This window comes from Ruditapes philippinarum, unplaced genomic scaffold (genome assembly GCF_026571515.1).
Source record: "Ruditapes philippinarum isolate M1 unplaced genomic scaffold, ASM2657151v2 ctg504_1_1_1_1, whole genome shotgun sequence".
In the NCBI taxonomy this organism is placed as follows: Eukaryota; Metazoa; Mollusca; class Bivalvia; order Venerida; family Veneridae; genus Ruditapes; species Ruditapes philippinarum.
Window position 1 is genome coordinate 128,409 of NW_026866357.1, and position 21,199 is coordinate 149,607.

Here is a 21,199-nt window from a genome sequence, read left to right on the forward strand (position 1 = left end):
CGAATGTTGAGCATATAGACCACACACCGCTCCGCGCAGACGATATAGTCATAAACAATCAAAAACGACCGGCACCTCCGATCGAAATTCTCACCTAAATTTGCATAAAGACCGTTAGTATATCGACCTGCGCATTCCTAAGATGAACAACGAAATTATATACGTGATAAACCAGTCTTCAAAGGGTCCAGCTGGCAGATACCCTAGCTCGAAGGATGGTTGAGAATGAGTTTGTGGAACTACCTGAACCCCTTAAAACAGGATCTCAAGTCATAGTTGTCGATAAGCCGGACGTTAAGGATTGGCTAGCCACCCACTTCACCAGCTCATCTCAAAAATCTTAATTTATTATTGATCACCTGCTTGGCCAGACGATTCACTGAGAGAAGATTAGCAACGCCGGTCCAGGAACTCGAACCCTTGATGATTGGAATATCGTTCCGCAGTCCTACCTACCGAGTTACCCCACAGTAAAAACTCATTTTTCATCAGTAATCGGTTGTTCACCGTCACATAAAATATTTTTCATTGTTCCTGTTATATTATTTTTTCTATCGAAGCATTTGAAAGTAATGTTGATAGAAAATTGTTTACTGCGCTTGTCAACAATAAAGCTTCAAACCATTTTGATGCCAAAGAATTTTAAATACTCAAAACGTCTTTAAATACCGACATTTTAAACTATATTTGTGTAAAGTATTCTCTTGAAATTTCCGCTACAGGGGAAACTTGAAGTCTGTTGAGGGGTATGACGTCACTATCACCGTCACACCGAACGAATTGTTTGTTCAATATTCAAATGACGCCAAACCGGAATTTAGCTTGCCGATAAGAACTTTATCAATTTGTGCTGCAGTGAGATGCGTTGAGGATGCTTCTGGTTCATCTAACATGAAGTTTGTACCTGTCCATTCCGTTATAACAGCGATAGAGCCGGACTCAGATCACCCCGCCATTTTTTCTACGGTGATGCGACATACCATGGAAGATGATCTACAATGTCACATGTTCATCTGTAATTCTACTCGTGACGCTCTTCACCTTGTTAATGCCACACAAACTGCGCATACTGCGTTCACCAAGGGATATAATGAAACGGGGGCAATGAAATTCTTCATTGATCGATCCAGTGAGTTTGATCGTACGCTACGACTTAACCAATCAAACGCCGAAAAAAGAGTGGATACCAGAAAAATCTACATGTACCAGGAAGATTATGATACGCGACAGTACAACGCTGACACAAAAACATACGTCACTACCGTTGATAACACCTCGATGAAACGCACAGGGCGCGTGTCAACTCGGAATTATACCGACGCAAACATAACGATGGATGGCAATACATACTACGTAAAAGCTAGCGAGGTAAGGTCACAAACACCACCACCTGTACCGGAGTCGGAAACGGTATTTATCAAGTCGAATGTTGAGCATATGAGACCACCAACACCACCTCCGCAGCAGACGATATATGTCGATAAACCCATAATAAAGCCTGCACCTCCGATCGAAATTCCTCCACCTAAAATCATAGAGAGACCAGTTGTTATCGAGCCTCCGCCACTACCTAAGATGGAACAACAAATTATATACGTAGATAAACCAGTCTTCAAAGAGATGCACTGGCCAGATCCCCCAGCTCCGAAGGTGGTTGAGAATGAAGTCTTTGTGGATCTACCTGAACCTCCAAAACAGGATCCTCAAGTCATAGTTGTCGATAAGCCGGTAGTTAGGGATTGGCCTCAGCCACCCACTCCACCAGCTCCGATCATCCAAGAAAATCCTGTTTATATTGACCCACCTGCTTGGCCAGAACGAGCTCCTCAGAAGATTATTGTCGACACGCCGGTCATGAGGGAAATCGGTCCTGCGCCCCCCGCTCCTCCGCCTATAATAGAACAGAGGGAAGTTTATATTGATCCCCCAGAATATCCGGAACAGAAACCCCACAGAATAGTTGTTGAGAAGCCATGCTTTAATGCCCCAAAGCCGGCTCCAAGACCTCCAACACCTATCATAGAAACAAAAAATGTTTATATTGATGCACCACCATACCCTAAACAAGAAGCACAAAGAATTGTTGTTGAAAAACCAATCATAAGTGACCCGGGCCCGCCACCACCTCCCCCTAAACCAATTATCATCGAGAAACCGGTGGAAGTACCACCACCAAGATGGCCAAAACCAGAACCCCAGCGCATTGTCGTCGAGAAACTTGTAATGAGAGATCCTGGCCCGCCCCCACCGCAACCTGATCCAATCATCATTGAGAAAATTGTGTACGTGGACCCTCCCCCTTGGCCTAAAGTTGAGCCGCAAAGGATTGTTGTTGAGAAGCCGGTGTTTAGACCACGACCACGTCCTCCTGTACCTAAGCCTATCATCATAGAAAAGCCGGTTTATGTCGATATGCCCGAACAACCACTTCCTAAACCACAGACAATTGTGGTCGAAAAACCGGTGCTGAGGAAAACATACGGGGTCTCGGAAACTAGACAACATCCTTCGGCTTACAATTACCATTACCAATACAGGCCGACAGAAATGCGTGGATCTTATGTTGTCAGCAGATCACAGCCTCAGCCACGTGGCCTCCGTCGTTACGCCTGGTCTGATGCCGGTGGTGAAGACCGTTATCGTTCAGGATGGGATTACACCACAGACGCAGGCGGATATAGACTTTATGGACAACCACGTGACTTCCGGACCAAGCAGTTCATGAACGAAAGAGGTTTTAGCAGACACATCAATGAAGAATTTCGGCACACACACAGAGGTCCTAGCTCCTATACATATGGAAGACGGGAGGGATCAACAAGTAGTTAACTTTGTTTAAAAAATACAAAAACACAAACTATCTGGAATATAGATGATTGTACAATTGAATTTTTTATATGAATTTTATTCTATTTTATACTGTCAATGCTTTAATAATCAACTATTGTTATATCAATTTATAATTCACAAATTAGTTTTTAAACTGTTCCAGTGCTGATTGTGAACATCTATGTTTCCCTTTTTTTAACTGGCCTTGGTGTATCTGATACAAGAGGTTTCACTTACAAACTACGAGTGTTAGAGCACCACATTAAATTCCGTATTCTGGTATGAACCGGACCAGGCCCTTGAATTATCAAATGCTAAACTCTGGCCTTTTTCAACCACCAAAAATGCATTTTAATACGTCTTATTTATCTTTTCACACCGATTTATATACGAAATGAATGAAAACTGTACGAATCGGCGAAAAATGCTATATTTTTCTACTTTGTGATCATGATTTCTGCAAACGTTCACATGTAGACTGCCCTAACACCGTAGTGAGTTAAATCCCAAAATTACAAATCTGAATGGCTTATAGTACAGAGTCTGGCCCAACTGTACACAAGAATGCACATCTGACTTTATATGGATATAGGGGCATTACCATGAATATGCACAATGTTCAAATACTCACTGTTCAATAATGATTTTTGCACGGTTGGTAGATCATTTAGTGAAATCATATATTAGAAATTGAAAGATCATAAATTTTGAATGAAATGATTGCATAATTATTTAGACAAGAATTCGTTATTTGAATATTGCATACGATTTACGAAATATAAAATATTTTATGGTTTACGAAAGATGAAATTTATTTTATGGTGAAGTAATTAATGATTTGATAAAGTTGCTTAAAGCTGATACAATTACCCACATCAATTGCCTCCCCTTGATAGATTTGTGACGTCATTGTACAAGAATATAAAAATAATTATTGCTAGAAAAAAAAATGCATTATTAGAAAATAAGAGCAAATATTTAAAAAAAAATACTCAATTTCAACACGAAAATAACTTTTGATATAGAAGATTTATGTGTTACAGTGCTTTTTACAGTTCAGCTGGGCTGTAAAAACTGTAGTAAATTGTGGGGTGGGGTCCGGTAGGGGAAATAGACTTTACATAGTATCATTTTTATTACATGCACTTACGATAGCTTCACTTAGTTAAAATTATCATTTAACATATATTTTGTATTTTGTTTTATACAGATATATATTAAAATAGTTATATATATAATAACATTTATAGATGTTCACTTGTTGTTCACTGAACAGTTCGAGTTATTCAGATTTATTTTATCTTATTTTTAATCATTATTTTTTGTTTTTTATTTTCATTTGCTTTTGCTATTTTTTGTTAAATCCACGAATAAATAGAAATAGCAACACTGTCACAGAATCGATAAAGGTCCATTATGCCACAGAAATGTTTTTATAGCTATTTGTTGGCTAAGTGCTTCAACCATTTTTCATCTGCTGCTTTTTGGCAGTTTGTACAGTTATAGTAATTTTAGTATTTTGTATGGAAGTCAAAATACTACTTTGTTTACAATTTGCTACTTTTATGACACATTATTTTACATTTACCGATATTTTCTTCAGGCTGTAAGCATCTGACTTGCTCCTAAATCATTTTTTCAATGTTATAAATTTCATATTTGCCCTTTCTAAAGGATTAAAAATTTGTCCGTTTCTGAGACATAATGTGCCTTTAATTTTTGAAATATATTTTGGTTCATTTTGGCTTTACTATTCATATGATATCATCTAGATGTAACTGGTAAAACACATCCCATTTGTCACACTGCTTGCCCTAATTTTGTAGGATATTGTGGCATTCAGTATTGGATGAAAGAAAAAAGAGAGAATGAAATGAAAAGTAAAGAAAAATTATTTTTAGATATTACTGAAGCATTAAACAAACGCTGCAAGAAGGTCGCCTTAAAATGTTAAAGCCGTAATTCATTTTAATAATGGTTAACAGAAAAACTTGACATTCAAATACTTCCAAATTACTCTTAACCAATCAAGTACATGAATTTGATTCATCCCTCAAATGCGAAAAACATGTGATTCTCAATGGCTTAGATTCTGATTGCCTAAGATTCTGATTGACATATATCTTGATTGGCATAGATTCTAATTGTCTTAGATTCTTATTGGATAACTTTATGATTAGCTAAGATTCTGATTGTCTTAGAGTCTGGTTGTCTTAGATTCTGATTGGCTAAGATTCCGATTGTCTTAGATTCTGATTGGCTCAGATTGCGACTGTCTTAGATTCTGATTGGCTCAGATTGCGACTGTCTAAGATTCTTATTGGCTAAGATTCTGATGTCTTATATTCTTATTGGATAACTTTATGATTAGCTAAGATTTTGATTGTCTTAGAGTCTAGTTGTCTTAGATTCTGATTGGCTAAGATTCCGATTGTCTTAGATTCTGATTGGCTCAGATTGCGACTGTCTAAGATTCTGATTGGCTCAGATTGCGACTGTCTAAGATTCTTATTGGCTAAGATTCTGATGTCTTAGATTCTGATTGGCTTAGATACTTTGAATGGCTTAAATTCTGGTTGAGTGCATAAAATGTATGCAAACATTTTCACTGATACATGTACCGATATGTATATGCATCACTCATACGGTCTCTTTTCGGTGGCGAGGGTAAACTAACCCAAACACACTCACATTTCACTTATCACATTCGATATAATTTATCCTCTCGTTTGTAATTCAAGTTCCATAATCCACGTTCAAAATTTTAATTATTTTACTCAGTTGATTAACAGGAGTTCTATTTGCGTTTAGGGATTATACATGTATAAGAAGGAAGCATACACATGCCGTTGTAATTGCGCAAAGGATGTCCCTGTTGTTTTTTTTTAATTTAGAACAGGTCACTCGAATTTCAGGGTATTTTAATTTCAAAAGGTACAAATATTATCTACAGAGAGCCTGATCAGACTGCGCGAATGTTCAGGCTGGTCTTGCCCTGCAATGGTGGTAAAAGACTAATCGCGTTTGGTTTAAGTAGGATAAGAGTTTGAACCTCAACTATAATGATTTAAATATCTATACTGACGTGTATAGGTTTGCCACAGTTTGTTCAATTTTTCGTACTGTTTTAACTATGTGTTTTTAAAAAATCATATTTTTTATACAGTAATATAATACGTTATCGGATGAATTATTATTGTTTATTTACTAGTGTTACTTCCGGGAACATGTTCATAGTTTCTTGCAATTGCTTATAACATTATAGCATGTATTTCCTGTTGAACACACGATACATATATACATGTATATGTACTTATATTAAAATAAATTATTTCTGTACATGATAATTTGGTTCATCATTTTTGTTTTTAAGACATTTTTGTTTTTAAGACATTTTTTTAAAATGCGTTCTTTTGAGATAGGAGTGTCAGTAATTATCATATTCGGAGAATTATGCCTGCATGCATTTAAGTTTAAGTACATGTATAAGTTCGCTAAAACTTAATATCTAAATGTTTGCATTTCCTTTGTTTTTAATTTGCGGTAATGATAAATAAATATGAAATAACTCATAAGAACATGACGTTAAATGAGTAATGTTCACGGATTTGAGTTTTGCTAAGTAATGCATGGTGGCTGATTTGTGCCATTCGTGTTTTCGCCCCGCGACCCCGCCAAGCGAAAAGTCGAAAGTTAACAGGTTAAAATGGCGGGGTCGCGGGGCGAAAACACGAATGGCACAAAAACTTTCTGTATGACTTATACTATACAGTTAGATAGCAATGGCTATGTACGTGTACTGTTTAGTTCATGAAGTGAGTTGTACTTTGAGCAATACTCTTAGAGTAACTTAAAAGGCCATGCATTATGCCCAAGAATTGCTTTAATTTTCATTTCACATTTACAAGTTTGTGTCATGCTATAGTTTCCAAAAATGAACTTATTGGCCAAACACCTGAACCATATTTTGCATCTGTTGCGTTTTGGCACAAAGTAAAAATATATTGATTTAGTATTTTAGATGCAAGTAAAAATACTTCTTCATTTCTGTTTTTCCAAGACTGATTTCAAAGTCAGCGTCTCTGATATTCTACCATTGCAATTGACAAGGGTTACAAATGACTGAAGCTTTAAATCAAATCTAAAATTGATTATTGCAAGGCCGCTTTGGCCATGGCCGCGCCACTTTTAAAGCCAGTATTGGGTCTATAATACGGGCTTACACTGTTTCTATAATTTCTCCACTCCGAATTGAGAGTCCGAAAATGCCTGTGGTAATAAAATCTGCTGTCTCAGATACGTATTAGCTTAAGCATATCAATCTGGTCTGAGCCCAAAATAGCAGAGGCCGGGACTTGAGTCTAACGGCATGTTGTGGCTACATAGGCTTGATAGTTTTTCGAAATTACATTTACACATTCATGTACTAATTAAAAGATAAACTAGTTTCGTTTTAGTAAACATGTCTGGATGTATGGATCTCTCCCCCAACATCCCCACCTTCCATCCCCAAATTCAATGGCAGGAACGTGCTTTTGATGGGCCACTCGACTTGTTCGTTTGTTATAGCAAATTTAAAATTAACCCTGACAACATGCTTTTAGATATTCTAAAATTATTTAAAAAGAAAAAAACAAACAAAAATAATAATAATAAACTCGTTTTTTCAACCACATTACTAGTAATTACTAATAAGTTTGACAACAGTTAATGTTATTTTTGTGATGTGACGGATAATCTTTTGCGTTACATGAGAATCGCTCTTCGCTCTTCGCTCTTCGCGCGTTTATTATATAGAGCACTGACTGCCTAGCTAAAGTTGCAGCCAGCCCGCATAGCCAAATTGGTTAGAGCGCGAGACTTGTAATTTCGACATTGCGGGCTCGATTCCCGGGCTGGCCAACTAAAATTACTAATCAGTCTTTCGAATGAGCCTTTAAATCTAGGTCCCGTGTATGAGTGCTTAAATCTACATGCCTGCAGATGAGTCAAACTATTTCAATAAAATCAAAATTGGGAAAAATGTACTAAGATGTAAGAAAAAGTAAAAAGTTCCAAGATTCAAGTAATATTTTACATATTATGTGCGATTAATGACTGATTTTACAGTATTTACAGCTATGTTTCTACTGCGTTACTAACGCAGTAAAGGCTATTTCAAATACAAATGTATGCCTATTTTGACCACTTTTTGGTAATTTACGCGTTTGTAAGTGCCATTGATAATGTGTAAATTGCTTCCGTTTGGTTACTTCACAATATTACACATTCAAATGCCGTACATTTTCAAAATTTTCATGAAAATTAGCATGAATCTGGAGGCGTGCTGCTTTAAACACTTGGCACGCTAAAGAACCAAGAGAAGCTTTAGAATTGGGGTATCTTTCTGTCACTGTATCTTGCACTATCCTCCAAATAAAACCTTTCTGGAGAACTCGCCCATATATGGGCAACCGGTGGTGAGTACAAATAAACTCAATTACACACACTAAAGTAGCAATCCATGAATACTTTCTGTGAAAAAAGGATGTAGTGCATGCACATTACTCGATATGTAAGTGAGTGAAAACCTCCATGAAAAAGGAGTGTCTTGACGGTACGCAAAGCGGCATGACAAAAATCATTTGTAAAATTATAAATTATAATTGGATAAAAAGAAAATGTATTTGGTCCAACGATAGACCGTCTACTTTGTACAGTCGGATAATACGAAAAGATGTGTAAAAGAAACATTTTAAAAGCCGTTACAGCATTGGAAATACATGTATTCGCCAGGTACGGCATCAAGTTACTATATGAAGTAACGAAATATTCTATACTTACAGTAAGCTGGGAAGATATTTTATGCAAGGAAACAGTTTGTAAGTATGCTAACTCCATACAAGACGTCTTCCCTCAAAAATATATATGCACTCTCAACCAATGTTAACCAAAAGCTAACAACATGCTAGGCTTCCTAAAACGTAACCTCAGAAACACAAGCCGTGAAACTAAGACAAGCGCCTGCATATCTCTTGTTCGATCTAACTTAGAATACTGCTGCACTATTTGGAACCCCTATCACAAAAACCTAATACATAAAGTAGAAATGGTACAGCGAAGAGCAGCACGCTTCATTACAAACAAGTACCATAATACGAGCAGCGTCTCAGATATGCTACAACATCTAAACTGGGAAACATTGGAAACACGTCGTCAAAAGATCCAACTCATTATGTTCTACAAAATCATCAATCAACTTGTGGAGATAGATCAAGGCAAATTCTTAACACCATCTAAACTCAGACCAAGGTCGCCACACAGTACCCGAATCCTGCAATATTCAACGCCCACTGATGTAATTAAGTTCAGCTTCTTTCCTCGTTGTATATTTCTCTGTTGAACAACCTGTCAGCACCTGTTGTCGAGGCTCATTCTTTGGCATCCTTCAAGAATGAACTTTCTAAACTAACCTTCTAAGGGGACTTTTTACATGCACAGTTACGAAGTACCGCCAAATGAAGTTCTTGAGCTATGCCAGCAGGTCGCCACGGAAGCTGGATTGGTCTTGCCTAGATGGTTGAAAAGTAACTGTGTACAACTATTTTCTGCTACTTCTTTTCTTTTTAATTTCTATCTAGCAAAAACTGTGTCCGTGTCCTTTTTCTTTCTATCCTATTTTTATTTCTCTTTATTCTATTTTCTTGCGCACCGTTAAAGAAATGTCAAGTTTGACAGTTTAACGTACAGATGTAGATGTAGATGAATGTTTAGCCTTTACACAGGTACTTCAACATTCAACAGAAATAGGAGAGCATGAAAGGCGGCATTGTAGCAGAGACATAGATAACGTTATAATGTTATAATGTATAGTAATTGTTGATTATAACAGAATTTTACCCGATAAGGTGCTTAATGTAACAAAAATGTTTTAATATCAATCAGAGACATAGATAACAGAGATAGGCAACTTCCTAGCCAGTTAAAATATCACGCGTGCTTGCTAAACTTAAAACATGCAGCAAGTAAAACTTATTAACCTGATATCAAAATCAGTAAAATAATACATTTTCTGAAAGCTTATGCATTTGTCTATGGCTGCATGTAAAACATTTACAGTTCCCATTTAAATAAATGATGTACATCAATATTTAAAGAGAACTACTCATTATTTTTGTTACAAATTAAACTATTCATGTGACGAAAAAACTTGCTCAGTGGGAATGTTCTGCTATGTTTTTCTAAGTGAAATGCAATGAAAGTTACCAATATTTTAACCTACAGCAATAGATACAAGATTAAACTTTCAAATTGCGGGTATCATAAAAGGATCAAATGTACATCCTTTAATTAAGTTTTATTTGCTATAATTAAAATGCCTAATTATTCACTTTTTTGATAGGCATGAGCACGGATTTATAATAATAATAATAATAATAATAATAATATCTTTATTTAAAGAAGGTTACACATTAAGAACATACAATAACAATCATATATATCTTATTTCCAATGTGGCCTTCTGAAATAGAAAACAACAACAACAATAAATCCGTGGCATGGGTGATATTTCAATGGAGTATATATAGGAGCTGCTTATCTCTGTTATCTGTTATCTACATCTCTGTATCAATCTTGCTTTAGTCGATTTTAACCATGGGCCATTCTATAGATTCAATAGAAATTACGTGACTTTGACGTTGAGTTGACCCCCCCCCCCAAACGTTCAAGCTAGTTGTACGGACGCACAGACGCACAGAATTTAAATCTCCGCTGAATACATCCTCTACCTCCGCTACATATATTGCAGAATGGGTAAAATTTAACAATTTTATAAGCATTTATACGTTAAATTTGAATACTGATGCATATGAAAAGACGATGACGCTGAAATTATTCACATTCGTAATTTTTTATTTCAACGTGCCCGGCATATCACTTCCGTTATATATTTTGTGTTTGGAGTGACCTTCAATATTTGTAATAGCTCGTCTAAATTGCATAATTTAACAGGTATGTCATTGTCATCACGTACGTGAGTAACTATAGAATATATCTTAATAATTATTTTCGTTCAAAGAAGTGTTACAAAGCAGTTATCAGCGTTATACTTGTATTTTTTAAAGAGGAAATTTCCTAATAGTAATAATTCTCTACTTTCGGTTTCAACACTGTTCAAGGTAAGGTTTTACTAAAATATTAATGGACAATTTCAAAGATTTCCATATTGATGTAGATATTCATGAATGGTTTAACAACATCTTTCTCTATGTACAGAGAAAGTTAGTACCTATGCTCTAAATGCGAATTAAAATTTGGTGTGGACTTTGACACTGTATAAATGACTAATTTACAAGTATCTTTTATCAGTTTATAGACCCTACATACAGAACTGTATCAATATTGAATTACGGACATTATTTCAGTTTGCATGGGTAGGAAGCTTTACGTTTAAAAACACACTCCTTGATTCTATGCCTGCGACTAATTAGTATAAAGCAATAATTTTTAAGGAACATACATGTATTTTTCTTATTCAAGGAAAAAATCTGATAATGGCTTTCCCTTGAGCTACATGTACATGTACATAGTCATATGTACATCTACATGATACTCAGCTCAGCAATAAATTCTGATTATGATTTATGACAAGCTAGTCCTACAGTAGCCCAATAAATTGTGCACTAGGGCTTTTACTTATACAATGTTAGCCCTACATGTATGTAATATCAGTTTATAAAGTTGGTAAGTCTAGTCCTTTAAATTAACACAAAAATCCTTTTATTTAATTATATTCCTTATACAGCTGTTAAACAAATGGCCATCATATTAAGATTTAGCTCAATACAGGATCGGAGCATTACCTCTAGACGCTTGCAGAAATCATGTTCACAATATGAACAAATATCTTTTTTTCGGCGATTCTTACATAATTCATTCATTATCATATATAAATTGGTTTGAAAAGATGAATTAGACGTTTTAAAGTTCATTCTGTAAGGTGAAAAGGCGAGATTTAAGCATTTAATCATTCAAGCGTCTTGTCCGGTATGTACCGGAATATGGTATTTAGTGTGGTGCTCCAATCCTGCTTTTAGTCTCACTCATCATAATATGTGCTAAATCTGATAGGCTAATTGACTGCAAGCATTTAAAACTGCATGCCTCCAGATTTTTAATAGCTAAAATATGTCAAAAAAATCAAACTTGAAAAAAGTGTAATAAGATTTCAAGAAAAGTAAAAAGATTGAAGTAAAAGAGTAAGACTACAAGTACATATTTACATAAGTTTAAAATGAAATGTTTTTGAACAAAATATTTTTCCATGCACATCGGCTTTCTGAATTATCTAAATTTTCCTAAATTTAAGCCAAACTTAACCAGTATGGTGGATAGGCAATAACTGTAATAGATAGCTGTTTATATTTTAAATTGATAATTTAACTGAGATTTTTTTTATTGAGCATGAAATTGAAAGAATTTTTCATTAACTTTTATTAGTTTTGTATTTCTGTTTATTAATTGTTATCACATATTAAAGTATTGTTTTTCAGCTAACATATAACAATGGCCGGTATGTCCAAGTTTGTAGAGAGTTTACCAGAAGATTATGGCTATGTAGTGTTGACAGGTGTTGGCAGTGTTTTTGTTAACATGTGGATGGCCATTAATGTTGGACGGGCCAGAAAACAATATGAAGTCAAGGTAATGAAAACAATATGATGTCAAGGTGATTTAATATATTATTTTTTATTAAGATGTGTTATTTTGCATATGTATTATTATAGTTTTTGAGTATACTTTGGCTTATACATGTAAATATATAATTAATAAATATATGACACACACAGTGACTGATAGAAAAAATTGTTTCTTGATTTAAAAAAGATTTATGGAAATCTGAAAGCACCCAAATAGAACCACAAATATATCATAAACTAGCTGGACAGCTTCCGATATCAAAGAAACTAAAGTTCCTGGCGGGATTTGAACCCACAGAAGTGAGGGGCAAGTAGTTTTAAGTCACTTGGCCATGGATGCCACTATTTTCGGTAAGATAATAATAGCTATCTGTATTGACTTAGATAATAAATTTATATTACCTTTAACCTGTTACCTGTAGCAGAAAAGAGGTTTGAGGTTTATCAAATTTTCATTGTATATTTTAGTACCCACAGTTGTATCATCCAGAACCAAACCATGTCTTTAACTGTATTCAGAGGGCACATCAAAACACGTAAGAATTTTATTTTTACCATAAATTATATTGAGGTCAAATTGGTATCAATTTTTCCTTGTGGCTGAGGAATTGCCTTTAAGGATTGAGTCATCAGAATTGCAGCCACCGTTTATCCCTGAGTTATAGTAAGAGGTGACTAAATTGGTTTGAACTACTGGAGTCTATGAATCTCTTAGCAATAGCAGGTGATGTTCTTTTGACCGCTGGCGTTGCTTTATGTTTGTAACACCAAAGATTTGCCAAAATTGTTCAACATCACATGTCCTAGTGATAACTAATTAAAAAATAAAGCTGCACTGACATTTGAGCCGCGTCATGACAAAACCAACATAATGGGTATGCGACCAGCATGGATCCAGACCAGCCTGCGCGTCCGCGCAGTCTGATCAGGATCCATGCTGTTCTCGATCAGTTTCTCTACTTGTAAAAGAGTTGGTAAGTGAACAGCATGGATCCTGATCAGACTGCGCAGATGCGCAGGCTGGTTTAACCGTTTGGATCCATGCTGGGCGCAAATGCATTTTGTTGGTTTTGTTGTGATGCGGCTCATTTGGTTTGCACATTTAGAATCAAACTTGAGGAAAATGTACTAAAATGTTCAAAATTTTCATTAAAATAAGCATGAATCTGGAAGCATCTACTTTAACATATCATCACTCGATTTAGCATTTAGATGGTGATATATAAAATTTCTTGTGTTCAGCATTCAGTTAATATTGTCTTGTATATTAAGAATAGATTTTTAAAGCACCTGTAACAGAACAGTTAGTTATCTGGTATTTACATAATTTTTGTCATTGTATTCTTATATAATTTTCATGAAATGCAATATGTTATTAAATTACAGACTTGAAGGCAGTTCAACATTTATGTTTCTGCTGTTGACCAGCGGACTTCAGTATCCAGTAAGTACAAGTTCTTTGATAAAGTATTTAATTTGTCAAAATAATACATGGATATCTTGGTTTTCAGCCATTAAAGGCTGAAAGTTGCTGTATGACCTTTAAAGTGTTAGTGTTACTTAAATTCTAAACAAACAAAAAACATACAGAGAGACTTGTGGTCTTTGTAAGAAATATAAGCTGAAAATGGCAAATCTTGTTTAAATTAGTTGTAAAAGAAAAAGCATTAAGCTGGTTGAAATGTCAGTTGTACAGGTATCCTTCACCTGTTCTAGCTTTTTTCCAAAATTTAAAGGGATTTTTTCTGAATGTTAAAATATTTAAGGCAACACACCTACAGATTAATGCTTAATTTCATGATTTTAAAAATGTAATCAACAGCATAATACTGTTTATTAACCAATAGGAAGCAATGTACACATTATCAATGGCACTTACAACCCATGTTAATTACTAAAAGAGGTTAAAATATGCAAAAATTGCCCTTACTGCGTTAGTAGAAATATAGTTACACATAATTAGAAAATAACCATTTATCGCCGATAACATGTAAATTATTACTTGAATCGTTCTACTTTTTCTAAACTCTTAGTACATTTTTCTCAAGTTCGAGTTATTGAAATGTTTTTGCTCATCTTGAGGCCTGCAGCTTTAATCGCTAAAGTGTGAATGCACATAAGTTAACATCTGTATTGACTGACTAGTGAACAGTGCAGACCATGATCAGACAGTACAGTGCCGGCACGGGTCAGTTAACAATATTAAGATACAGTTTAAACATTAGTTTATCTATTAGGCTATTAAAAGGAAGCAGGATTTATTCAGTTGAATTTTCTTAATAAAGAAATCATGGAGATTTGTAATCAGAGAGTTTTCAAAAAAGCTTTTTAAACTTCCTTCTCTATCCGTAAAATTTATGTTATGTTATAATGTTCTTAAAATGTAAATGTAAAGATTACAAAAAAATATTGTTTAAGCTAAAGAAATCATGTTTTTATAGAAAATATCAGGGATTGCAGGACTATGTTACCTACTGTCGAGAATACTTTATGCAAAAGGGTACTATACTGGAGGTATAAAAATGTGTAATCATTTACACACTAGACTTATTTCAAATAAATGTGTAATGTGTATTCAGAAATCCTTAACATATATATGTGTTATCCATAAAGATACTTTAGAGTTCGGCAAATGTGGCAGAGTTATCATTATTAAAACATTAACGATCCATATTGTCGGTTGAAATGCTAATAAAATCTAACGTATTTTAAGCCCCTTGATACACTGCGAAATTGGTTGTTTTAGAAAGCACTTCTTTTGCTTAAAATAAGATAAAAATAAAAACCCTTTGTGAGTTTCTTTCCGTCTAACCCCAGGCACAGCAGTGCACCATGAAGCTATTACAGTAAAAGTTGTTTTCTTATTTGAGATTGGGAAAAAAATATATTTGCTGAGTTCTGAATAACCTCTTTTTCCAAGTGTTCTTGATTTACCTCCATCTATAAATATGAAGAAAGGATACCATCTTGTGCTTATCAAGTACTTCATTTCCCCAGTTTGTTAAGCTATTTTTATCACATACTAATGAGGGCAGCTTTTTAAGATTTTGAAAAAAAGATATGAAAGATTTGAATTGGAAATGACTTACTATGATTGAATTTTTAGTCCATTTATTACTCAACATTCATATTGTGTATGTGATAAAAAGAGTCATTTTTGTATAAAGTCTATCATTAGTTGAATGTATTAAAAGTATGCCAAAGGCTTTCTCAATATTATTTTAATTCAACTGACTTGTTAAATTTAATTTGATACTGTTTGATATCCTTGAGGAGCATCCCTGTATGGTATCTATCCTCACCAACTGGTTCCTATCCTCTTCATGTAGTTCCTATCTTCAACTGGTTCCTATCCTCTTTATGTGGTTCCTATCTTCAACTGGTTCCTATCCTCCTCATGTGGTTCCTATCTTCAACTGGTTCCTATCCTCTTTATGTGGTTCCTATCTTCAACTGGTTCCTATCCTCACCAACATCACATGGGGGTATTTCTTTTGTATTTATTTCCAATTTACCAAGATCCTTTTATCACAGTTTAAATATATGTGTATAAACAGAGACAATCATCGCTTAATTTCAAATGTAATCCATTTTCCCTCATTTTTCCTTCCCACCAGAAATGTTCAGCTGCAGCAGGTGCTGTGTGTCTAGTAGCTAGAATAGCTTATGCCATGGGATATTACACTGGAGGTGAGTATAAACCCTGCTGTTTAATGACAGTGCAACCTCTGTAGAGCAATAAACCTATGAACAACGACTGTATCAGTTTAAGACTTCACTAAAACAATTGACCTCTCATGAGTAACACCTCACATCACCAGCCAATATCTAAGTCACTCAATGGGTGTTCCTCTGCAAAGGTTGCACTGTACTATATTAACTCATCTATAAGACTGATTGCTTAAATGACGTGGTCTATAAGACTTGTCCCTTATAAGGCGTGGTCTATAAGACTTGTCCCTTATAAGGCATGGTCTATAAGACTTGTCCCTTATAAGGCATGGTCTATAAGACTTGTCCCTTATAAGGCATGGTCTATAAGACTTGTCCCTTATAAGGCATGGTCTATAAGACTTGTTCCTTATAAGGCGTGGTCTATAAGACTTGTTCCTTATAAGGCATGGTCTATAAGACTTGTCCCTTATAAGGCATGGTCTATAAGACTTGTCCCTTATAAGGCATGGTCTATAAGACTTGTCCCTTATAAGGCGCGGTCTATAAGACTTGTCCCTTATAAGGCGGGTCTATTATAAATAAATAAGACTATAAGACTTGTCCCTTATAAGGCGTGGTCTATAAGACTTGTCCCTTATAAGGCAGGTCTATAGGACTCATCCGTTACAAGACGGGGTCTGTTAGACTGACTGCTTATAAGGCGGGGTCTATCAGACTGATCCCTTATAAGACAGGGTCTTATTGTAAACTAAATTCATTTAAAGTCTTTTTGATCATCAATTGTCTACAAAGATTTTTGTGTTCTGCTAATAATATGAGGTGTAAAGTTTTACTCTCAAATACATAGTTGTATCTTGAGGTCTTTTTCCACCAGTAAAGATGGAACTTTAACATACAATCTATACTGTGCTGCATGTTTTTAGTCCCCTACCGGCTTACCGGAGGGGACTTTAGGTTTACCCTCCGTCCGTCTGTCCGTCCGTCTGTCTGTCAGTCCGTCAGTCCGTCCGTCCACAAAACTGGATCCCGCGATAACTTGAAAAGAACTGAAAATATTTTTATGAAACTTGATATATGGATAGATGGCAGTATGGAGATTATGCACGTCTTTTTCTTTTCTTCCTATGTTGAAAATTCTGGTTGCTATGGCAACAAATAGGCTAAATTTATGGCAAATTTTACACATAAACTGGATCCAGTGATAACGCAAAAAGTACTGGAAATATTTTTATGAAACTTGACATATGGGTAGATGGTAGTCTGGAGATTATGCACGTCTTTTTCTTTTCTTCCTATATTGAAAATTCTGGTTGCTATGGCAACAAATAGACTGAAAATATGGCAATTTGTACACATAAACTGGATCCAGTGTTAACGCAAAAAGTAATAGAAGTATTTTTATGAAACTTGTAATATGTGTAGATGGCAGTCTGGAGATTATGCACATCTTTTTCTTTGTAAATTCTTGTTGCTATGGCAACACATAGACTGAAAATATGGCAAATTTTACACATAAACTGAATCCAGTGATAACTTAAAAAGTACTGGAAATATTTTTATGAAACTTGACATATGGGTAGATGGCAGTCTTGTGATTATGCATCTCTTATCTGTTCTTCTTATTTTGAAAAAAAAAATTGGTTGCCTTGGCAACAAATAGGCTTAAAACATGGCAAATATAACAATATTTGTGATGAGTCAAAAAGACCTGAAAATTTTTATGAAATTGCATCTTTAATTCCAGAGTTATCTCCTCTTTAAGTATTTTGCTTTTTGAATTGTTATATTTTGGTAACGGATGTTTCAAATATTAAATTTAGAGTGTCCTTCAGTCCGTCTGTCTTTTTAACAAAACTGTTTCCTGTGATCACTTTTAAAGAAATTTTCCAACAAATTTACTATAAAAACATTAGTGAATGGCCAATGGCCCTTCAGAATGTTGATGGGGTTCCATCCGGTAGGGGACTTATGGATTGATTGCAATACTATGATAATTGCTTGTTTATTTAAAATTGATTATTTGCTGCAAGTAGCGTTTAATTCTTTGTAGGTGTAATAATTATTTTCATCAATACCTTTAGCAAAATTCATGATTGTATACTGTAACATGGATATCTTCATCAAACTTAATAACATTAATGTTTATGAAAGGATCAAATTAGATGCAGTGATTTGAAGGGTTTATGCTTAAAACACTAGCCTGTGGATGACATAGTTTATATGATACTTTTGCTTTTATTAAAATACAGTACATGTACTAATGAATAAATATTTAAACCTCAGACTGTACCTTCCAGCATATTTATATATGTGTAGTTTGAAACTTTGACATTTATATTTTATTTACTCTTTAATACATGTTTACTGAATTAAATGTATTTTAACCTGCATTGAACAATGATAGTTGTTAAATCAAGAATTATTACTTAGTTTAATTTTACTCTCATTAATGTTCAAACTTTTCAAGTGTTAAACTGGTCTCAAAATTTATTCATAATTGTAATATTTATAAGCATGTTATAAGTCTGAAAGTCTGAGATGCTGAGATGATGTTACACTTATAGTTTCATTATTTGACTATTCGAGGAATAGGGAGCGATATTGTACTCACCCAGGCGTCAGCATCACACTTTGGTAAAGTTTTTGTGTGCCATTTAAACTGTCTCCAAAACTACAGTAACAGAAGGGAATGAGTTGAAACTTCACACACTTATTTTCTGTGATAATCTCAGGTCCCATAACTCTTGAGTTACCTTTTCACAGAGTTACACCCCTTTTCTTACTCTTAACCACTGAGAATAGTTGAACGTCTTAACAGAAAGTTCTTGTTTCAAATTAGATTGCATGGAAGTGCGGGCATGCCTGTCTCTATAATAGTGACAAAGGCTTGCCCGCCTCCGTGGTCGAGGGGTTAGAGTCGATGACTTCTAATCCATTTACCGCTCTGGCGTGGGTTCGATCCTTGGGAGATGCTTTGGTAGTTTAGCGCGGAGAAAGGTAGTCTAGTACTGGTGTAACTCTCCAGGAACGATGGTTAGGAAACTACCCGCCTATATGACTGAAATACTGTTGGAAAAAGGCATAAAATGAAACAAACAAACAAATAAATTTCTTGTTTCATGTATTTTAATGGTTTATACTTGGTATTGTAGATCCTGAGAAAAGGAGATGGGGAGGTTTTGGTCATATCTCTGAACTAGTGTTGCTGGGAGGTGTTGTGTCTCTGGCCTTCCACCAACTCGGCTGGTGGCCATGCAAGAAGTAAACAGGTAATACAGGTAATATTTTGAAAAATTGAAAAAATAAAAGTGACATTTAATTGTTTAATTGGCTTTGAATTTTGAATTGTCAATTTCTAGTTTGAAACTATAGTGATATTGAAATTTGAGCTGTAAACAGATTAGGTAGACTTTAATTATGTTCTGACTGGGCTGCCTTTGTACTGTTGCTTTAGTAACTTCTTTATTGCTGTTTGAAATGGGTTTGTCTTACATAAAGAATTCCGTCAATAGTAAGTTTAAAGGTTTTGTTTATAAAGGACTTAGATAAATTGAAATTTTCAATAATCAGGCTTCGTGTATAGGCAGCAGTAGATTAAATCTATAATTAAAGGTGCATTATGCCCCAGGAATGCTATCATTTTTTATTTCTCTAAAAAACTTTTTTTTTTGGTGTATTGTTACAATTTTATAAAAAAAAAACTTGTAAAGAAAAACTTTGGTGAAAGAAAGTAGTGCCCAAGTCTATTGCTGTCTTTCCATTTCCACTTGTTAGTTCCAAATATTTTAACTTACTTTTCCAACTATTTGTTACTAAACCTGAAACTTTTAAATATTTTTGATTTTATCACCTTTTTTCAGGTGACAGACAGGGAAGCTTTTGGTTGATGCGTCACCAAATTTATTCATTCATTTATCATAGATGAGAAGACAAAACTTTTATATAAAATAAAAGAATGATAAATTTTCAGTAGAGTTAGTAGTAGAAGCCATATAGTTTAGAACTATCACTAGTATGAAATATATGTTGTGATGTGTATAATATTGTTATCTTTTTGAAAGATTTTTGTTTTATAAATACATGTATATGACTTGGTTTACAGGATTTTCTATCAAATGCCATTTGTATAGTAATACAGTTTATCTTTCCTCAGTATTCTCCATGATCTTACAACCCTAGGTTTGTATTTTCTGGTAAAATAAACTAAATGACTAGGAGTTGACTTTTTGTGCTGCCTTTCTTCTACCAGTATAGAATTTTTTACAATTTTTTTTTAATTTTTATACAATTTTGATACATAATGTATTTGTTTGGATAAAAAATAATAAATTTATTTTCAAAAGCAGTCTAAAATATACATCACCATTGACTTGTCTGTTTTCTTTGAGATATAATATTTTACATGTCATTTACCCTATGTAGAAATACAAGATCATTGCCTTTAAACTAGACCCTTAGTGTTTATGTATAATTTACATGTACATATATAATTTGAACCAAGTGTTTTGATATTTTCTATTCTTCACGATGACCAACACATTTCTTTACAGTTTACTTAAAATGTTTTTGTTTTTATAATCATTTATAAATCAACCAGTAGTGGTTAAATAAAAAGAACATTTCCTACTTATACTTTGTACATAGATAATCAATGGTTTTGTCTTGTGCATGCTGTATGAAAATTCAGTTATCATTTATCTGAATAAAGTGAGTATTGTAAAACTTGAACATTTGTTCTTTGGTTTAAAATGTAATGCTATTTTGTTACTTTTTAGCTCACCTGAGCTAACTCGAACGGGCACCTGAGTAGAACCACTGACGTTCTGTAAGCTAGCTAGATAGATTGTGTCACATGGAGGCTACCATTTTATCATGTGACTGAAAGTAGTTTCAATATGTCACCTTATTGTGTCAGAGGGCTGATAATTACAAAGCATAATAGCCAAGGAGATCAGATTACAAAATCTTCTGACATTAAGAAAACCAAAGGAAGCTTTATTAAGCAAAAGGTTGTC

General features: G+C 34.5%; 2 protein-coding genes across 4 annotated transcripts; both read left to right on the plus strand.

Annotated features, from left to right (window-relative positions):
• The first annotated feature begins 215 nt into the window (after positions 1 to 215).
• Positions 216 to 6,176, plus strand: LOC132732267 (proteoglycan 4-like). The gene is made up of 2 exons (XM_060718658.1): positions 216 to 304; positions 723 to 6,176. Exons 1-2 carry the CDS (start codon positions 216 to 218, stop codon positions 2,827 to 2,829), a joined length of 2,196 nt encoding a protein of 731 aa, XP_060574641.1. The 3' UTR covers positions 2,830 to 6,176.
• A 4,523-nt stretch (positions 6,177 to 10,699) lies between these two features.
• LOC132732263 (glutathione S-transferase 3, mitochondrial-like) lies at positions 10,700 to 20,680 on the plus strand. Of its 3 annotated transcripts, none has more exons than XM_060718652.1 (7): positions 10,700 to 10,821; positions 12,363 to 12,513; positions 12,978 to 13,045; positions 13,896 to 13,953; positions 16,127 to 16,199; positions 19,337 to 19,453; positions 20,045 to 20,680. In XM_060718652.1, exons 2-6 carry the CDS (start codon positions 12,376 to 12,378, stop codon positions 19,447 to 19,449), a joined length of 450 nt encoding a protein of 149 aa, XP_060574635.1. In that variant the 5' UTR covers positions 10,700 to 10,821; positions 12,363 to 12,375; the 3' UTR covers positions 19,450 to 19,453; positions 20,045 to 20,680. The 3 variants fall into 3 exon arrangements, with proteins under 3 accessions (XP_060574635.1, XP_060574637.1, XP_060574636.1); XM_060718654.1 differs by lacking the exon at positions 10,700 to 10,821 and adding an exon at positions 10,854 to 10,988 and having other exon boundaries at positions 19,337 to 19,462; XM_060718653.1 differs by lacking the exon at positions 10,700 to 10,821 and adding an exon at positions 10,856 to 10,988.
• The last annotated feature ends 519 nt before the right edge of the window (positions 20,681 to 21,199 follow it).

Excerpts from the sequence above, each read along its gene's own strand:
- LOC132732267 (XM_060718658.1), top strand. The coding sequence starts at position 216 with ATGGTTGAGAATGAGTTTGTGGAACTACCTGAACCCCTTAAAACAGGA. Across the intron at positions 305-722 it reads AAGCCGGACGTTAAGGATTG|GGGAAACTTGAAGTCTGTTG; the intron begins GCTAGCCACCCA and ends TTTCCGCTACAG.
- LOC132732263 (XM_060718652.1), top strand. The coding sequence starts at position 12,376 with ATGGCCGGTATGTCCAAGTTTGTAGAGAGTTTACCAGAAGATTATGGC. Across the intron at positions 13,046-13,895 it reads CAGAGGGCACATCAAAACAC|ACTTGAAGGCAGTTCAACAT; the intron begins GTAAGAATTTTA and ends ATTAAATTACAG. Across the intron at positions 16,200-19,336 it reads CATGGGATATTACACTGGAG|ATCCTGAGAAAAGGAGATGG; the intron begins GTGAGTATAAAC and ends TTGGTATTGTAG.